Raw genomic sequence first — 21244 nt, 5'->3', positions numbered from 1 at the left:
TGTGTAGGTGGGTGATCTCCATCCCAGGATCCATAGCATCCATCCATATCTGTTGTCAAAAAAGTTAACTCAAATGTGGCTTTCTACCATACCTGTAGATGCTCCACTCAGGCTCAATCTTAGTGATGGTTGGATCCTCCACATACTCAAAACGCAGGTCTTTCTGGAGATGAGCCTTGTCTATGCTCACAGACACAGACACATTTCCATAGCCATGTAGGGAAGCATGGGTTCGGCAGGTGAGCCATTGGCCACCCCTCCTAAGGTGATGATATGATGAAACATTAGATTTGTGTAACTGCTATGTCGGTGTTATTCTGTATGACCGCCCAAATGGACAAAGGGGGCAGACATTGTAGTTACCTAATATAGGTCTTTATAGAACAATATACAGTATTAAAATTGTGTCGACAGTCAGGAGTCATCTGTCTACTTATTTACCACTGCTGTCGCAGACTACTAAATGATTAAAAAAAAACATAATCTAATATTTAAGATGGTGGCTTGGTTAAGTTGAAAACGATAGAAAATTTATTGACTGTTTTTTCCCAATAATGTATAGAAATGCCATTTCTAATTCATTAAAAATTATATTTTCCAAGCAAAAAATTAAATATCTCTAACAGTTTGAAGCTTTATAATTACAAAACTACACACCGTTCACTAATCACCCCCATTTTTTCTTCCCAGGATATTTAATCATTGGAGGGGTTTACTTCCTATAGTTTGACTAACACTGACTTTGACTGAACTGTTAATGGACTGCTTAAGTGTATATGGCAGCGTCAGTCCTGGCTTGTTCCCCACTAACCTAAGATAAGTGCACGGCTGGTCCTTCAACATGACTGACACATTGCTCCCAGCATCAAGGTGGCTGCCGGTGATGTTGACAATGGTTCCTCCAGAGACTGGCCCTCGGCTGGGCTTGAGGTTGATAATCCTTGGGATCTGGAGAATGGGCAGAGGTTATAAGGTAAAAAGTCAATCAGAGGGTAAAAACAAAGTTAATTTAATTAACAAAATAAATGACGCTAAAATGCCCAAGAGACCATAAACTGCCAAAAAAGTATAGGGTACAGACATTGATCAGTAAAGATGAACCAGAGTCACGCAGTATTCAAACTAGGGGCAAAATTGTTCTAAGTGTACAGATAATAAATAAGACAGTTGGAAAATGTGAGGGACTCTGTACAGGTTTGTATACAAAAAGTTGTGTTTGCATTATTATTTTGTTTTAATTTACTACAACAAGAGCTATATGTTTTAATAAACAATATGCAATGCATTGTCTTTAGTCTTAGTCCAGTCATAACTCCTTGATAAACATAAACAACCTTCCTACTTCAGTAATAGGAAAATGATTTCCAAATTAGAGTTTGAGACACAAATGAGTGAAATTACTCCCGTCTGATTAAACTATTGGTTTGTTTTCATAAAATGTGGGAGACATCTACTGAACGAGCATACTCAGGTAAAAAGAACTCTGAGTGTTAATATAATCCTGAATTGACTAATCCCATTTACATACACTATACTCTGATGGAAATCTTTCAAATTAAAGTGACACAGCAGCAGCTGATGTAGTCCACTGGAAGCTGGGACTAAAGTCAGACCTCCTCCAGTTCATCTGCCCTTCTCCAGCCTACTGTGTAGTGTGACATCTAGACCTAACATTATATAATCCTGCACAAGAACCCCATTGAGAAATAAACCTTGGCCAGCACCCATTAATGGATGGCAATAAAAATGATAACACTGCATAAAATGAGTACATTATGGCAACAACTGCAAATTTATTTCAGACTGTGAGTATGTGTGAGTGATTCTGATTAATTGTGTCTAGAGTGAGTGTTGAAAGAAAACAGCAACTGTGTTATGATTATGTTTCTATATTCATGGCAGATTTTTTTTTTAATAACCATTAGTGTTTCTTTCTCATTCTGTGCTCATTATTGACTGCCAGTCATGTCTTACTGCTGACACATGCATAGAGAAATGCTGAGAGGAGGACCCACCCTTGGCGAGACACACCATGTCAGATCACAGCCAAGTATACAGTACAAGGAAACCAACATGTACATACAGTATACATACAGTATGTGAGAACACAGACCAACAACCAGCAGGTTTCTAACATGCAATGGGTGACATATGCAGTGTGGTTGCCTTCCTGCTCATAGAGACAAAGCACTGTTCGTAATAATTCCATCATCTAAAGTCTTTTCTAGCCATCAAAAACCTTTATGTTTAAAAATTCTAAATGTTTATAAAAAAAGAACAAGAGTTCAAAAGAGAGACTCACCACAAAGTAGTAGTACTTGGAGGATTTTGCCATGAATTCTGGTCTGCATTCTCCAACCCCCACACAGACCTGCACATTACCAGTATACTGGCTCTTCTCTGCTTTACCCATCTCACAAACAATCCTGGAAACACACATTGGCATTACTGTGGGATATGTAAGAAAACAACCCATTGAGATGCACATACATACACACCAAAATATATGTGCCACACACAAAAATGCATATGCAACAACTTCTGGAAAACCCTGCTGCAGATCACCTTGCCACCAAATGCAGAGCAGATTATGTAATAAGAATTGATCCAACCCTGTGTTAAAACCTCAATAAAATAATGTATTATCTTGCAGCAGCTTCACCTCCCGCGCACTGCCAACTTGTGGGAGTAAAGGAAAAAGTCTCTATCGTTTTTAATATGACCTCATATACAGCTACCTTTTCTGCTTGGTCAGCATTTGCTTGGAAAGTGCTGGCACACAACTTACGTTCTTAGCAGAAGAAGCACTGGGTCTGTTGATAAGCCGGCTTTAAACTAGTTTAAAATAATTTGATAAACGCCACCTGTAAGGAACGAAAGCGCTGGATTAAACTCAAATGCCAACTAAATGTAACCTCTCGAACTTTTTAGAATGATTATGGGACTATGTGTGCTTGTGTGTGTGAATGTGCTACTATGAAATATGGAGACCTGAGTTGTTCTCTATTGCCCTCAGCAGTACACAAGTCTCTTGTACTGTATGTTCACTGCTGTGACTTGAAGTTAAATCAAATTCCAATTTCTTCTGGTCTAGGGATTAGTCCAATTTAGCATTAGTCATGTCTTAGTCTTATTTTACTCACTCATTTTCTCTCTTTCTGCCTTACACATACAGACAAACATGCACATAAACACCCTGAGGTGAGTACTCTGACTCATGATCAGTTGGTCAGGCTGACTTGTTATAGCTCTGTTGTGTGGGTAACACAGGTAACGCAGTGTTGTAGCTGTGTGTGACTCAAGTGTCTTGTTCCCTGTAGGCCATGTAGTGTTCAGCTGTGGTCAAAGCGCTTTCAATGGGATTATGGCAAGAGCAGAACAACTATGCTGAATTCACGATTTAGTTTTGTTACTGTTTGAAATTATAGTTTGATTTCTCCCCATGGTTCTGGTGCAGCTGGAAAGGAGTACATTCATAAATAATATCTACATTTAGGTTGACAGAATGGTAAATTACTGTGCAGCAAAGATCATTACAACCTGTAATTATCAGTATATATGCTATGAATAGCTACTATAAACTGGCTGCTGCCTCAAATGGGACTAATTTCTCTCCAGGAATTTAAATTGAGAGTGAAAAGGTGAGCATGTGCTATTTATTACTTAGTACAGCCAATGTTTTAGAATCAGTCATCACTGTAAAATATGCCTTACTGTTCGGCAGGGATGTAGCCCTCGCGTATAGGGGTGCAATCCACTTCGGCCACCTTCACGTTACCCTGAATCTCTTTGAACTCCAGTCCCAGGTTCTCACCACGGATAGTCACGAGCGTGCCGCCCTCCCTGGGACCCCGGAGAGGGGTGATCTGTTGAGATTCAAATCTAGACTGATGATTTTGGAGATGTGATTTTGTTTATTGACCTAAACAACAAGCATTAGTACATTGCATAACACATTTTGCATTACATTACATATACACATTTGGCAGGCTTTTTTTATCCAAAGCAACTTACAAGTGAGGGACACTAAAGCTTCAGTACAGTAGGAGACCTTGAATTAAGTACTAAGTAACTAATCTGTTCGATAAGACAAAGAGCAAGAAGAATCAGGTAAAGAAATGCTCTGAAAGTGCACAGTAAGTGCTAGTTAGGCATGTTAGGGTGATAGAGGTGTTAGAAGAGGAAGTGCTCTTGGAAGAGATGAGTCTTCAAGATATTCGTGAAGATAGGGAGGGATGCCCCTGCTCTGATAACATTTGGTAGCTTGTTCCACCATTGGGGAGCCAGAAACGAGAACAGTCTGGACTGTGATTTCCTTGTGTTCAGGGATGGCAATACCAGATGATGTTCCTTGGAAGAACGCAGTGACCTTGAAGGAGCATGAACCTGCATGCTTGAGTTCACGTAGATAGGTGCAGACCCAGAGGTCACCCTGTAGGCAACCATTAGTGACCTGAATTTGATTTCGGTGTCAATCGGTAGCCAGTGGTGGTAAATGAGCAGCTGAGTGACGTGCCTTTTTAGGCTGATTGAAAACCAGATGTGCCGCCGCTTTCTGGACCATAAGGGTTTCACTATGCATGAAGGGAGGCCCGCTAGAAGGGCACTGCAATAGTCGAGGCAAGAGATAAGCATGGCTTGTACCAAGAGATGGGTGGCGTACTGAGTCATGTAAGGCCTGATTTTTCTTATGTTGTATAGTGAAAAGTGACATGACTGGGAGACAGATGCAACATGGTCAGAGAAGGATAGCTTTGGATCAAACATGACACCCAGGTTTCTTGCGACCTTTGTTGGGGCAAGAGATGAACAGGCGATTTTGATAGATATTTTGATGGAGAGACTGATTGGCCAGGGTTACTAAGAGTTCACTCTTAGAGAGGTTTAGTTGAGCATGGCATTCCTTCATCCATGTGGACATGTCTGACAGACAAGCCCAGATGTGCGCCGAGTCCGTGGGATCATCTGGTGGGATTGATAGACATTGTTGGGTGCTGTTGTGTAGCAGTGATATGAGAAGCCATGCGAGCGGATAATTGGACCCTAGGAGGTGGCATATATTGCATAGAGAAAGGGCCCCAGCACTTAGCCTTGGGGCCCCCCTGTGGGGAGGGGATGGGATACAGACGTATGTCCTTGCCATGACGCACTGAAGAAAGCGCCTTCCGAAGATGCCCATGAAGGAGATTACAGATAGTAGGAGGCTTGCCTTTGACATGGTGAACCATGTCAAAGGCAAGCCTCCTGCTGATAGGGCCAACAAAATAAGGATTGAGGACTGAGCTGCACCTCTGGCTACCCTTTGGGCACCTGTCATGGACAACAGAGCTGTTTCAGCATGACTGATTTGGATCAAGAGGGCTTTCTGTGAGAGAGTTCTGAGACCTGTTTGAAAAGCGCCTTTTCGAGAGCCTTAGATAAGAATGGAAGTAACCAAACCCTTCGATAGTTCTCAACTTGAGCAGGGTCGAGTGAAGGCTTTTTGAGCAGAGGAGTTACCCAAGTCTGTTTGAATGCAGTTGGAAATGTTCCCAAACCCAGTCAAGCATTTATCATAGGTGTGATTGCTGGCACAATGGTGTGAGATATGGCTTGGAGGAGGTCATTTGGAATGGGGTCCAGCGCAAATGACAAGATAAGGTGTGACTGAGCAGAAGAATGTGAGAGGTGGGTAAAATCCAAATCGATAAATTTCTAGATGTGTAAATTGTAGATGAGTAAAAGTAATAAAAGTAAAGGTATGATATAAATGACACCTCTTGATTTGTTTCCCTCTCTTTGTCTCTTGTGCCTCATGATTATTTTATAAAATTTGTCAAAAATATTTTTTTTCTCTACTCAAAAACTCAAATGTATTAATTGCATTTAATATCAACAAAATTCCTGAAAAAAATTACATAAATGCTTTTTGACATGGTAAGCATGTAATTGGGACTTAATACCACTGAACTTTACAGTACAGTAAAAAGGTTTATGACGGCTGCAGTAAGTCTCTAATATCAGTACAATGCTGTGCACCATATACTTCCCATAGACTCAAATTTCTTTATCAAGATTAAAAAAAAATATTTTAATGTATTAACATAATCTGTCTCTCCTGTTTGATGTCGCCAACACGTCTCTTAACCCATGGTCCATACTGTATCTTGATTTCAGTTTTTAGCTTTAGAGGCCATTATTTTAAATGGAGACTTTGTTTGCTATGTATCTACAAATGCATAAATGAGCATGTCAAATCATTTGGAGTGTAAAACAGATCCACAGCAGTGCACAGTATATTCATGTTGTAAAGCAGTGTTATCATGAGTGTGGCTAAGTAGGAATGACAGTTCAGAAGTGTCTGACAATAAACTCCTACTCAAGCATATTTTAGCCAAAATGATATCAGTGTTTTGGTTCTTCTTTAACCATTGTATTGACAAATGCGCTCTTCAAAAGCAATACTAGAGTTTAGAAGGACAAACAGGAGAAGAAAGACAGCTATTTATTATGATTTTTTTTCACTCTCATTGGTGATGAGCGTTAAGTGCTTCTATTCTCGCATTATGTAACTCTTAGAAAAAATTACATTTTTGAAGGGTGGGGGGATGGGAGAGACGGCTGCAGAAAAGAAACCATAAACAACAAAATAATAGCACCAGTGACAGCTAAGGGGTCAAGACTCAGGGTCGAGGCACTGTCATTTCTCAATCCTGTATTCACTGAAGTTCTCAAAAATCTATTACACAAGATTAACCTAAAAAGTGATATTAGGTGACATCTTTGCAGTAATCACTGTCCTATGATTTATCAGTTACATCTCTCATTGCTGATGAGGAGGTTCCGACATCCATCAACGCTTTACTCACACAATTACTTTGTGGCCAGTGAGTGTGTGCGTACAAATCATCGGGCCAGCCCAGATGGATGGATGTTAGATACGGAGATAGACTAGTCTGTATCTGTCTCTGCAGAAGTCCTCCATGCTACAGGCATGGGCCCAGCTTTAATGGTACTGTGTCACCATTCCTCTGAAAAACAATGATCCCAAGGACTGGGATCCCAAGGATTTTCACTGAGGCTGTGAGACTCATTGTTTTACTGCTCAGTTTATACTCAGCTGTGTGACCCCCTGTGGTGTTCGTAGGTAGAGTTCTGATAGTGTGTGTGTTTGGCCTTATCTCATGGCTAGAAGCTCTTGTATTTTGTAGTATGATAATCCTTATGCTACTACTACGTGTGTATCAAAAGATTTTAATTTGTCTATTTGATTATTTTTCAAAGAAGTGAATTAAATTGAAGTAGTTGTGCTTGAAAGGAACTAGCCAATCGAATGACAGAGGCAGGCTCAATCCAGGTCATGCACAACAAGTCTTGTGGCTGTCATGTCGGAGATTATCAGTATCATATGGTTCAATGTCTCTGATTACTAATGCTCCCTGCTGATACCTTAATGAAAAAAGAGCCTTGTGGGAATGGGGTTACAATACATGCAATTAAAAAGATTGCACACATTGCATCGTCGCTCTCCATTTACTAGCGAATATGGAGGATGGAGAGGGAGGAAGACTTAAAGAGAAATATTGAAGGAGAAGGAAGGAGCAAAAGAATGAAAGAGAGAGAGGGAGAGACGCAATGAGGCGTTGATTAGATTTGTGACTTTGACAAGATAATTGACGGTTGGGTAGAGGCAAACACTTAATCACTTCTCCTCTCTCACCCTTTCTTTTTCCCTCTTTCTATGTGAGTCTCTCCCTCTCATATTGTTGATGGGAGATGTCATTATAATGAAGCGTATTAGAATGCATTAGGGCCCTGGTCGTCTTGGAAAAGTCCTCACTTCTCACCCACTGACAGTTTTTATGGGGGACGTGAGAAGGCTGCAATATGTCCCTGCTGCAGCTTCAGGAATGTAAAGAGAAATACAGGGCCCATCTCCACGAATAAATCCACTGTTCAGGGTGAAGACAAACACTAGAGTGGAGGAACAACAGAGTGCACCTGACTTATCCAGACTCTTTAATAAATGGAACAGGGGACAAAATATCACCAACTTTTCATCACCTTCCTCAAGAGTTGATTTGATTTTTCCTGGATAAAAGTAATCACAATGGTTTAGGTTATCAATGAAAAGAAGAGAAGGTCAAGTAATTAAGTCCACTGTTTTGGAGATTTCTATGTCCTTGTAGTCCAAAAATTCCATACTTCTCTCTTCTTCTCCTGTCTGACTCTCCTTTCTTGCTTAAAATAATCAGGTTCATGGTGCATCCAAGGTTACAAGAAACTATCAGGTATATGTTGTTGCTTTCACCAAATATCCATCAAGGTGACTTACTTATCTGTACGCTAGTGTCTCTAGGACGCTGTACGGAGTGGAAACCAGAGAAGGGATTACTCTTCCATTCCTGTATCCCTCTTCCCTCTCTCTGTCCAAACCTATCACTCCCCAGGACACCAAAGGGGATTCCCTTCTCTGTCTTTTTTATTCACGGTTTGCTTCATCCTCTCTACTCTAGTCAGGCACCATGTGCTCCTAACGGCCCTCCTTGGGAAAAGGATGCAGAGAGGACCCCTAACATCCATCATTCTTCCACCCCTTCAGCCTCTTGTGACTCTATTCTGGCTCAGTTGACCCATTCATCACCACACCTCTCTTTCATGTAAACCTAATCCATCCTCCTCTCCCTTTATCTGGGCATCTTTCCATCCATCTTTCCTTTGTATCCTCTTATCCTTCATCTCACCTTATCTTTCCCAATATTTCCCCTTTTATATTGCTATTGCTATATTTTATCTTGGTCAACAGGTCAAGTCTATTTGCCTCACACAGTGTTTGTTGTTTTCAGGAGCATGCTGGGTTAAGTGGGAGTTTGTGTGAACATCTGTGCAGAGTTGATTGATAATTAGCAAGTGTCTCTTTCTAGGTCTAACACGGACTATCTGAGTGTTAGTACATTGAGGAGGAGTAAAGGTAGGAAATTCCATCAAAAATAACCACTGTCCCACTTACAGTTTTGAGAAAAGACATCTAAAATGCCTATTCAGATGATTGCTGTTATTGTGATTCTGGTATATCATTATCGTTGAAACTTTTTGATGACTGAGATGTGTAACTGCACTGTAAGAAGGTGTAAAATATGTTGTTCTCAGAAATGCTGTCAGAGTGAATAGTTGGTGGTGACTCAGCCTCTGCCATTACGTTGAAATGATCTAACTGCCACATGGTCTCAGCAGTGATGACTATATGTTCCTATTAGTGCACTGCAATTAAAGTATATATGTTTGCCCTTTTAGTTAGAAAGTACTTAGATTAAAGTGGGCATCGCTTGACCTATGGACTATAAGTGTTTATGTATTATGTGTAAAGAATGTACTGTATTTGTGGACATATGTGGACACTGATGCATGTGTCTCCAGGTATGTGTATCTCACCTGTGTGATCCGTGGGTGGGTGCACTTGCTGTTGATGCCATTGTGCTCCAGCCACTGGTTCTCAGGGTGGGGGCAATGTTGCTTGAGGGTGCAGCGGTTCTCTCCTTTACACCAAACACACCCAAACAATGGGTCTGCCTTCAGACACAAACCACAGCTTCCACGCTGGGCATCACACTTGTACAGATGGACTGTGGAGGAAGGAGGAAAGAAAGGGAAGGAAGAGGGAAGTAGGTAATGACAGAGGGAGAAAGAGTAGAGAACTCGAGTGAACAACCTTTGTACAAATGATTACAGAACTGTAAATGCATGTAAATTTATTTTGGGCAAAAGCCTCTAAAATGATGGACAAACACCTTAAAACACACAACAAACTACATTTTGGGTTGTGTACACATACCTCTCAGCATCTGTCAGCCGCTGTTTGAACATGCGAACAACAAACTGAACATTCTGAGAGAGACATTCGTTGATATCTTTGTCTCATTATCTCTCCATCTATCATCATCTCTATATACTCCCTCCCTCCCCTCTCTGAGTTTTCTACACTGCTGCCTCTTGCCTCTGCTCACCCACTGCACATTTAACATATCATCTCCATGGCAACTGGCCAGCCATTTTCTTTTTAATTGTGATTAGATGCATGTGTGATCTGTCCATCAAATGCTGCCCTAGGAGCTTCTTCCTCCAAAGGCAAACAAAGGTAGGAGGGGGATAGAGGAGGAATCTCCAGTTCAAGCATCCCTCTCTCTTTCTCTACCTTTTATTGCTTCTTTGATTCTACACTTATGCTCAAGGATATGTTTTGTACACTGTATTTGACTTTGACACACATTCACATAACTGTATACACACACAAACACTGTACAAGCTTTGCTTTACAGCACAGTGTTATGTAGGCATATAATCCACATTTTAACAATTTACTTTTTATGCTTGACTCCGCTGCCTTTGGTTAAAATTAGTTTTTCCCCTGACTGAGATCTACAACCCCTGGCTTGCTGCTGTTTTCCTGTCTCAGCATGGATAACTCACAGTGGTGGATCATCAGTGGCCAAACTGAATTTAGTTCAGCAGCTGATTGCTTAAAAATTCAGCACTGAGCTGTCATTCCACATATACCATGAGTAGATGGAGAGTTCGATAGAAAAAAAAAAGAAAGAAATATATCTTATGGTATAGCTCTTGCTTTGCCCATAAATCCAGCCTGGAATAATAAATTAGCTTTGCTTACTTGGATTCATAATTTTAGTTTTCATTATGTGTCAGTTATTTATTACCATATTTTTGTTCAGCTGTACATATATGCTTTGCCAATATTGCTCTTCTGAAATGCATGCTAATAAAGCACGTTGAATTGCTGAGATGAGAAAAATGAAATGAAGGGAGGAGAGAGGCAATGGTGAAAGAGATTGGTGATAGATTGCCAAACTCCCGGAGAGGTGTTGACAGAGCAAATAAGAGAAACAGATGAAAAGAAATAATAGAGGAATGAAGGGGCAAGAAAATGGAATTTAGAGTGTGGCACAGACAGACAACAGTGACGTGCAGGACAGACCGATGGAAACAGAAGGACAGGGAGGGGAAAGAGAGACCTAGAGAAGTAAAACATAACAGAGGATGTGTTAAAGTTAACCACTCTACACACCAACATCAGGGGATGGATGCTGCACCTCAGCACACCGCCCGCCTGTTGCCATGGAGACCAGTTCCAAGGCCAACAATGGGGAGGCAGCAGCTTTACTGTGTGTGTGTGTGTGTGTGTGTGTGTGTGTGTGTGTGTGTGTGTGTGTGTGTGTGTGTGTGTGTGTGTGTGTGTGTGTGTTTGTGTGTATGTCTATGTATGTGTGTAAATTAGAGTTTATCAGAGACTATGTCGACTATATGAGTCTGTGGTTTCCTAAGATACTGTGACAACTATGGAAAAACCTGATATGGATTCAAGTGTGTGTGTATATGTTTGTGTGGGTGTGCATGCAGTTAAGTATACACACGACTCTGTGCACGCTCACCTTTATTGTGGGCGGGGTTGTCAATGCTGAAATCTCCGTTCCAGATGACGGTCAGCTCCACAGGAAGACTGCTCATCTCCATCCCATCATAGAAATACTATCACCATGGCAACCACAGAGGGAAGGAACGATGGGGAAGAGAGCATGTGAGAGAAAGATTTAGAGAGAAGCTGTTGAGCTGCTTTAAACTGTCTATTATCTCCAAGTCCAAAAGCCTCGAGTATCACAACACTCTTTTGAATGTAAAACACATCATCAACAGGTGGCTATACACACAATGAATACACACATGAACTCTCTCACACACACACACACACACGGAACTCACAACCACACACTATACACACCAGAGAGCTTTCAAAGAGGAGATTATTTTTCATTTGGTTCTGTAACACCAGCAGCATGGAGGGTTGATGCTAGAATAATAATTTTCCGCTAAATTACAGTTTCCCTCCTTCACTGCTCAATCAAAGTACAATATTTGGATTGTACTGTGATTATAGACACAAAACCCACAGACATCTCTACACGCAGACAATGACACATACACGCAGAGTGATGAAGATAGACAGGAAAATGAGATGTTATTGTATCAACCGATGATTAGCATCAATACCAGCATAAAGCCTTTTTCATGTCATTCTTTCATTGCTGTCAATGGATCATTCAGTCAGTGAATGGAACCTGATTGCAGAGATGGTTGTGTAGGTGAAACAAAGTCAGGCTCTTGTCTCATCTACCCACTGTCTCGCTAGTAGAGCAAAAATACCTCAGCTGGAATGAGTGTGTGTGCGTGCGGCTGTCTGTGCATGACAGGGATCAAAAAAGTATTATGGTCACTTTTATAGGAAAACTTTATAGAAATGGGGCGTCTTTATAGAGATTGTGTTGGTGTGTGGGGGGCTGGTGGTCAATGATGGTGGTCACAGAACCTGGCGCGCGCGCGCGCACACACACACACACACACACTCCTTACCGATGTGTTCTGACATTGCACTGAAGAGCTATTGAAGCGCAGGGCAGGAACTCGGTGCTCGTTTCCCTGGATGGTCAGCAGACATTCGTAACCCCTCTGACCAGACTGGGGCTGGGGGAGGTTCTTTGCCCGCAGTGTAATGGGCTTCACCACATTGACTGGAACCAGGATCCTCTCTGCAGGCAGTAACTGGGGACACCCCTGGAAGAGCGACAAAGAGACAAGGAAGCATAGTGACTCACTGCAGATCTTCTCGGGTCTTCTCAGTGGGTCTAATGCATAATTGCAACTGGATTAATGTTACTATGTTGAGTTTTAGATTAACCAGGCCTTTTGGAGCTTGCTTCAGATGCATTCTGCACCTGAGTGTTATTAAAAGTGCAGTCATCTGTGGCATGCAATGAAGTACACATCCCCTGTTATGCATTTTAATGGAAGAATGGCTAAATGTTAGCAAGACAACAAATTCCATGTGAGATTCACTTTCACAAAGTAAATTTGGCTCTTCATATGCCATACTTCCTATGCAAAAGACCACTCAGACAGATGGGTCGGGGGGGTTCAAACTACAATAGCCTTATGGTGTAAAACATCATGAAGTCATTTCAACTATGCAGATACTGATCTTATCTGTGATGCCAGTTTTGGCACCTCAGATAAATTAATTCATATCAGATTGCTGATCTATTCCAGATGATCCTCAGATGATGAGAGGAGTTCATCTAGTCATGAAATTCTGGACTAATTACAAATACATAATCCCACCCTATAAAACTGACTAGTTTGAGCAATGCTTTAATTTATTGATAGCAATAATATAGTAAAGAACAGTCTTATAAAACACTTGTTTTTTTTAACAATTTATGCCAAAATATTTTTGACATTACACTGATAAGAAAATGATCAACATTTTAATCAGTTAAATCTATTTTGATAAACTGAGGATGGTTGCTAATTGCACCAGAAGTATTCCTAAAACCTGACTGACATACAGTGTTCCGTAAACTCACAGAGCCATTAATACTCATCATTTATCTCATAAGGTAGCAGACAGCAACACTGAACATTACTTCACCAACATTAGTTTCATTTAATAACATAGCCACTTCAGCATGTACTGTTTTTAGCGTTTTAGGGCTTTTATTTGTGCTAGTTCCTGTTGGGTTGAGGTTAGCTACGTCTCTCGGTTAGACAGTCCTCGGACCTGCTCACATTCACTGTAAATGAAGGTCCAGCTCAATAGGTACTCTAACATCATTATCCACAGGAGGGGAACATTAATGATGCAATGAAACATGCTCTTATACAGAGATACGAGCTCTCAGTTTGTATTTGTATGTTTGATCATTATTCATGTTTTTGTTCAGGAAAAAAATATGTCACCGATAGATCAAAATAGGTTGACTTCTGTGTGCGCTTTAAGTAGGCAAGAATGAATGACAGAGAGAGAGAGAGCGAGAGAGCGAGAGATGAGTCACTTAGCAATTGGCGTTCTAAAATTAACAGCCAATCAATTCAGGTGTGAGTAGCTGGCTAAATACAGAGCACCTATGACTTGCCTGAAGTGAAGAGGGGAGGAAAGAGGAGGAGGACAGGTGAGGAGAGGGAAAGAGATGGACAGAGATGAAAAAAAGCAAAGCCAAACAGAGGAGGACAGAAAGGACCAGTGAAAAAACAGCAGTGCCAAGAACAGAAAAGTGACTGACAAGCAGGAGAGAGAGGTGAGGAGGGTGGAAAATAGGGTAAAAAGATAGTAAATAGAGAACAGCACTTCCCTAAGTACTTTGCAAACTGTTTCATGTTTTTGCTGAAGAGTGGTGGATAGAGAGAGCAAAATAGACGAAATGAGAGAGAGGAACAACAAAAGAACAGTGTGACTGAAAGAGGTATAAAAATACCATTAAGCGTATGCGACAGGAGGAGCCTTAGCATGTCAGAGAGGCAGAAGGAAAGAGGGTGAAAAGAAGGAGAGCAGATAAGGTGAACCCCCGCATGGATGGAGCTGGGGGGGAGTGAAGCATAGCGTACGTTGAACTCGGTGATAACACTTGTTTGAAGTTCATTAAAAGCCACTTGATTGGGTTAGGTTGAGTGACTGACTGGATGGCTGCGTGGTGAGAGAGGGGGGAACGCTCTGTAACACTATTCACAAAGTCATTATAGATAAATGACACACAGGGTGAGTGAGTTCAGTGGTGGTGGAGGAGAGGAAGGAAGAGGTAGTGCATGTGTGTTTGCTCTTCTAAATCTCATTTTCCTAAGAACGAAGGGGTCGTATTTGGAGAATGAAAGTGAGTGGGAGAGCAAAGAGAGATGCAATCCATTTTTAATCACACAAATTTTAAATCTCTTCTGCAGTTAATGCACCTGAACAATAGGGACAATAAATTTGATCTGGTTTGTGGAAATGAATCACTGGAGTATGACTTAACATGGTGACTTAAACTGAATCTTGAAGACACAGATCTGTACTGATAGTGGCATATGGTGATGAGGACGCACACGCACACACACACACACACACACACACACACACACACACACACCCACACACACACACGCAGCATCAAACCTAAAATGCACTGAAGTGTCTGACACCCTAAACTCATGCCAAAACGACAGTTTCTTGCATGCAAGCAGATTCACAGTTAACACACTGACATGTGAGTGTATGCACACAAATACACACACACACACACACACACACACACACACACACACACACACACACACACACACACACACACACACACACACACATTAATGCCAGTACCAAAACGTAAAAAAAACTACAGCCTTGGAATCTCATTACAGTATAAGATAAATGCCACAAGTCAAAGCCAGACAGCATCTCTTGTATCATCTGCCTTTATGACAACATGTTATAGAGATGGAAAACTTCAAAATGCAAATTCTAACAGCTGCTGCCTACTCACGCATCCACACTATTTCACTATTTCACAAAAACCTTCAACAATTCTCTTAGCAACACTGACATCGGACTAATTTTTTTACAGCTATGCTCCATATACCCATCCATGTAGTCTCAGGTAAATAATCTCTCATGGTCAAACATAAACACACTTTCACACAAGCTTACATAGGCCTACACACTTAAGTTTATTTAAATCTATAAACTAGAGTTATCTGCCCTGTAATTTTGAAACAGGCTCCCCCAAGTACTACAGATTGTACACACTATCAACTTTGCTAGTAGTACAGCCTGTCATTCCTGATGTCTGTTTGAAATCATTAAAATCTGAATTTTAATTCTCACCATTTTATTTTGTTACAGAAGAAACAAAATATAAAAACACAAAACAGATGCATTTTTTGCTTCAACAACAATGAAAAATTCATGATGTGGAAAGGGATCTACAAGCAAGCGTGTATGCTGTTGATAGCCTGTGTTTGTTCTCTTACTTGGCTCTGTTTTTTCTGTGTGTGTGTATTAAGGGAAAATCATATAACACACCCTGATTGTTGCGAGGAGTCCCTGAGGATATACGTTTGTGTTTTTTGGACAAACACACGTGTATATCCTAGTTTGCTACTGACGCTGGTTTGGTTGGCAGTGATGCTCGCTGTCACCTGTTAAGATTTGTGCCATCATTAAGCTGATCCAACATCAGTGTATTTATTGCTGCTCCCAACCCTCTCGACCCCAATGACTGAGGTGCAATAAATAAGAGAGGAGCAAATGCAAATCGCCACACAGATAGATGTACACAAACTGAATACTACATAAACACACTCACAACCCTATAAATATACTCATATTCTAGCTGTGTGCCGTCATACAGACAGGCTGGTAGCTGTCTGGTCAACAGCAGCCTGGTGGCTGAAGATCTACTAGGCTGTTGACCACTCACTGCTTGACTCCTACCAACAGAAGGAGAAGGGGAGAAGGAGAGTGGGGTGGAGCAGTGAAATATGGTAGGATGGTGATATAAAAACTTTGCACTGTTTTAGAATGTTACTTATTAGTGGAGTTTAAAGAGTAATTTCACTAACACTACAAATTTAAATTTAAAAACAAAATGTTATAACTTACCTCAAGTGGTACTGCCATGCAGTTTGTTATTTGCCTGAGGTTTTTTTAGACATTTATCTGAGATTTCTAATGCGACTCCAATACAAAAGAGGTGAATGTCATTTGTGGTGCTCACATCATTTACAAGTAACATTAAAAAATACCACGTCTTTGCCGAAACAAGAGTCCTGATTTACTCAGAATAATCTAAAAACCAATATTAAACACTTTTTATTGACACTTCTAGTTTTCTAGTTGAAAACTAGTATGGTAAGTGGATAATTTAGAGTAACATGGGAACTGTTTCCATAAACAGATGCTGCTGTTGATTTGGTAGATATCTCAAAACCTGGACAAATTGAACTAATTTAATATCTGCATGGGTATATACCAGTGGAGTTTATTTGTATTTTGGGCAAAACAAAACCTGAATATTTCTTCTACTAACTGAAGGAAGAGATAACTGATCTGAGTAGTAGGCGAGAGAGACTAAAAGACATTTTAGATGTGAAGGGAGCTAACTTATACATGTCCTTCTGTGTGATGTGAACTTTAGTGACAGTCCTACATTCCTACAGTCATGTAATCAAGGACTTCCACTAAAGCACCACAAAAGTGAAAAGTACCTGTCAATAGCATGACTCGTCATGACCACATAATACGCATTGACTTCTGAAAACCCAGTTGGCGCCTCTCTTTTTTTCTCTATATAATTATCCTTCATTCTTCCTGTTTCCATCACTGACTCATTGTTTTCTCTGACCTCATCTCTGATGCTCTTTCATGCACATGCTTTATTCCTCCTTCACTTATCGCTCTCTAAACCAAGCCTGTGTTGTTCATCCTATCTAGCTCACTGACCCTTCTCATTTCTGTTATCAGCTCCCTCTCACTGATTCTCTCTCCCCCCTCTTTCCTGACTTCTTTTCTTCTCAGGGACCTACTTAGATCTGATAATTAGAGGCTGGTGGGAGGTGTGAAGGGTGGAGATAGGGAGAGTGACAGAGTAGGAAGCGGAGTGGGAACTGTGAATGTAAAAGCCCTTGGCATAGTTAGAAGCATGGGAAGGTGAGAGCGAAAGAGAGAGAGAGGCCTATAATTATAGCAGCATAAGGTGTGAAGATGAAGAGGATCTTAAGTTTTCGTACATGTACACACACACCTTGTGGTTACCAAGAACTCCCCTTAACTGGCCTATGTTTTATCATCTCCTACAGGGCCTCAGGGCTAAGGCACTCTACTGCTCTCTGTTCACCCTCGCTCCTTCCCTGCTACTGCTCACCTTGTTCCTATCCCGCTGTTCATACCTCACCTTAATTTTTTTTTTCCCCAAAATACCTCTTCCCTGGTTCCTTTTTTCTCCTGCCATGTTTGGTCTTTCTCAGCCTTTGTCCTTTTTCTTACAGGAACATTATGATTTATTACAACTGGGTTTTTTCTTTAGTAGTTTTGGCTATCATTTCAAGTCTTTAAAACGATTATGTAAACCACTTTATTTCAAGCCAAAATCAAAAGTTTGTGCACCTACATTGTCAGTAACACAAGATAAGCACAGTAGTTAGTCTGGAAACTGTTTGGGTATAATTTCACTGTTTGCCTTTGTTTTCAATTCCAAACAAGTTTACCTAGCCTGAGGGTTTGTTTAAATCCTGTATGATCATCTGATTTCTCATGTTTCTTGCTTTGTTGGACCTTTTTTTAAAGAAACACTGCTGTTTTTTCAGATCTATGGAACTCACATGGTGAACTTACCATTTTTACCAACAGTAATGATGGCCAAAAGTTAAAAAAAAAAAAATACCCAGATTATATAAAATAATGTAACATCCCTATGCTAGAACAGTTTAAGTGGCATTATGAAGTTCTTCAATCTTCCTCTTTCAGTAGCTTAATTTTGTCATTTCTCTCCCACTTTGTTTTATTTCCTTTAATTCTCAGTTTTGACATATCCATACTCATCTCAACAACTGACTCCTCAGCAGTCAGTGCCTGTGTAAAACATTGATTTGTCCATGAATCGAACCAGTCCCTTGAACTGAAGTACCTTTCTCCACCATCCCTGTCTAATATTGGCAACAAGTAGCTACTGCTGCTGGCATTTAGCTTCTTTAATAAAATTATCTTGATCACTTGATCAATAAGTTCATAGTAAATAAACTCCCAGGCATCGATCACTACAGGAAGTAACTAATGCAAGAACACTATATATGCTATGGAAAAGTGATATGAATTCAGTAACATTAATAATTTTGTTTGTTTTGTATCTTCCTACCGGCTGAATATGTTAGGGAAAGTCTTGGCAGCAGATCAGGATATGAGCATGCTGTGTTATAGACAGGAAAAAAAGAAAGGGAAATATCGTCCTGTGGTTTTCATCAGACAAAGAGAACACCAAGTGTCCTCAGTTTCATCAATTGCTTTAGGTATGACTATGTGTGCACTTTAGGGATGGGGAATGCAGTCTGAAAAAGGGGTAAGTATGCAGGTAAACCAACACTGAAAACGCAGCCTATTCATATCTAATCAATGCAACAGTAATGGTCAGGAATCACTTTTGGCTATTTATTCAGTGTAACCAAATGGAACCGCATGCATGTTCTTTGTCTGTGAGACTCAGTGAGACTCATCAGAATGGCTAAGTCCTTGAGATGTGTGGACGGCAAACAGGGACGTGGCCTCAGTTAATGCGCCAACAGGCAAACGTCTGATCCGGGTGCCCGTATCATTGCTGGCATGAATAAAAAGGCACCCACTGTACGCCCAGGCCTGGCTTTAACTCCGTCCTGCCATGCATACTAACAACAAGCTCAACCAGTAGGGAGATATGCCTGGCCTCGATCATTAGCATAGCGTTAAGGGATTATTCAGACCACTGCCTGAAATCCCTTAATTGTAATAGTACACAAAAAATCATCTCTAGAAGAAAAAGGCCATCCCATTTCACAGAGCAAAGTTGACTTGTTTCCTTTCATGAAATTTGGGAAGGATTCCATGGATGGTTTTGTGTGTCTAAATTATTAATACAAGATGGCAACCAAAAATCTGGCAGCAAATACATGACCTTGGATTTGAGGGGTTAATTAAAAGCAAATTAAAAGTCATTAAGCCTGCAAAACACCTGCTTTTTCTGAAACAACATTTCAAAAAAGGGATGTCATTAATGTGCTAATACCAAATCCCCCTCACTTTATTTATGTTTTTTTTTAAGTCAGCAATACAATAGGAGAGGATTCACACATTATTATCCTCAGTCAATATTGAACACCAGTGCCTGAGTTAATTGGAAAAGTAAACCGCAAAGACTCAGGCTTGGGCCTGACTAAGCAGAAGGTTCAAAAGGATAATGAAAATGGCAGAAAAAGAAAATAATATTGTCTACACAGGTTGAATGGCTCAGGGGAAACATGGGTGGAACAACACAATTGAGAGCAGACTGCTCATCAAAGGAGGCAATCTGGCTAAGCTTGTCCCTGCCCGTCATGCAGCGTCTGCCAACCCAGACATAAGCACTAGTGATCTTCATCATAGCTCACCTCAGGCTAGGATTAACAGGCCACTAACTCCCTGTAAAACCCTCCCCTGAAAACTGCCATGAAATGGCAGAGTACAGGCAGGCAAAACCTGTAAACACATACATACGCACAAACATAAAGATACATAGAAGCATGCAGATAAACAGATATACTGTACACACAGGACCGAACCAGACGTTAAATACATACACAGGCACATACCCAAACGTGTCTTTACCTCCTTGCACTGCTCTGAAGGCCGCCACCGTGGCAGTGACTCTAAATCAGAGTAAACCCTCTCTCACAGGACAGGAAGTGTGTGGGTTGGGGGCATTCACTGAATGTACCCCATCTAGTGAGTAGCTTGTCCTCTGCAGCAGAGCAGCCTAATTACAGTGGGCTCTGCTTTGGCGGGAATAGATCTGACTGCCAATACTATTGATAATTCACACAGACTAAGCTGTCGCAGGGAATAGGGATGGGCAAGAGGAAATGGCTCAGTTTTATTAGCTTCCACTGCCCTTTGATGTGCAGTCAAGAGCAAGACATGCCAAGAGACTACTGCCAGATGGAAGCACTACAGCTGAAAGGTGTCTCAATCCTTTTGACATAACTCTTTTTGCATGTGAAACCTAGAAAGATAGCCATTAGTGTCACGTAGCCAAACATTTCTCCTCAATTTATTTTACTGTTTTATTACTTAGCTGGCCCACTACAAAAAGGCTGTTTGCAGCTGGTCAGCATAAAACTGTGGGGACATTCTCTTAATGGGCCACAGTTTGACTGTCTTTGAACCTACAGGCAGAGGTACTGCTAGGAGTTTTTGTGCGTCTGAACACAGCTCAAACCACCATTTAGAGGTTGACTCTCCTAGCAGCACCTATTTTTTTTTTTTTTTTTTTTTTTGGGGGGGCTTGATGTCTTAGGTTATAGGATGACTAGAGTTAATGTAAAAACAAGAAAAAAGTCAGTCCAGTAAAACACTTATCACATGCCCCGGCTCACCTCAGGCTTCTTTACTCGTCCCTCCTGAAAGGAACATGTGCGAGGATCGTGGGTACAATCATGTCTGTATTTACACCAGTGGCACTGGTAGGGGCTACTCACACATGACAGACACCTGAATGGAGAGCAGAGGTGAGGGAAGACAGTGTTTAGTTTTGAATTAGTATTGAACTTCAGCAAATACACTGGAGAACAAAAGCTCAATATAACTTCTCACTTATGTATACAGTCCAGTTTTATAACATTTTAAGAACCAATGTCAGTTTTTTCATCAATATGAAGGAATTAGAATTAT

The 21244-nt window shown here is 40.8% G+C and overlaps 1 protein-coding gene across 8 annotated transcripts in view; it reads right to left on the bottom strand.

Annotated features, from left to right (window-relative positions):
• The window catches only part of plxna4 (plexin A4), a 245678-nt gene that overhangs the window by 45566 nt on the left and 178868 nt on the right, over positions 1-21244 (bottom strand). For all 8 annotated transcript variants that reach the window (XM_040144316.1, XM_040144371.1, XM_040144380.1 and 5 more), the window contains 8 exons: positions 20950-21064; positions 12400-12600; positions 11424-11520; positions 9412-9602; positions 3715-3866; positions 2303-2426; positions 812-948; positions 93-260 (listed from right to left, as the gene is read on the bottom strand). In XM_040144316.1, coding sequence (XP_040000250.1) covers positions 93-260; positions 812-948; positions 2303-2426; positions 3715-3866; positions 9412-9602; positions 11424-11520; positions 12400-12600; positions 20950-21064 — 1185 coding nt within the window. The remainder of the gene's footprint in view (positions 1-92; positions 261-811; positions 949-2302; positions 2427-3714; positions 3867-9411; positions 9603-11423; positions 11521-12399; positions 12601-20949; positions 21065-21244) is intronic.

Source organism: Xiphias gladius, chromosome 2 (assembly GCF_016859285.1).
Source record: "Xiphias gladius isolate SHS-SW01 ecotype Sanya breed wild chromosome 2, ASM1685928v1, whole genome shotgun sequence".
NCBI classification, from domain to species: domain Eukaryota; kingdom Metazoa; phylum Chordata; class Actinopteri; order Istiophoriformes; family Xiphiidae; genus Xiphias; species Xiphias gladius.
The sequence above is the reverse complement of the archived record's forward strand: the minus strand, read 5'-3'. Positions and strand labels throughout refer to the sequence as shown.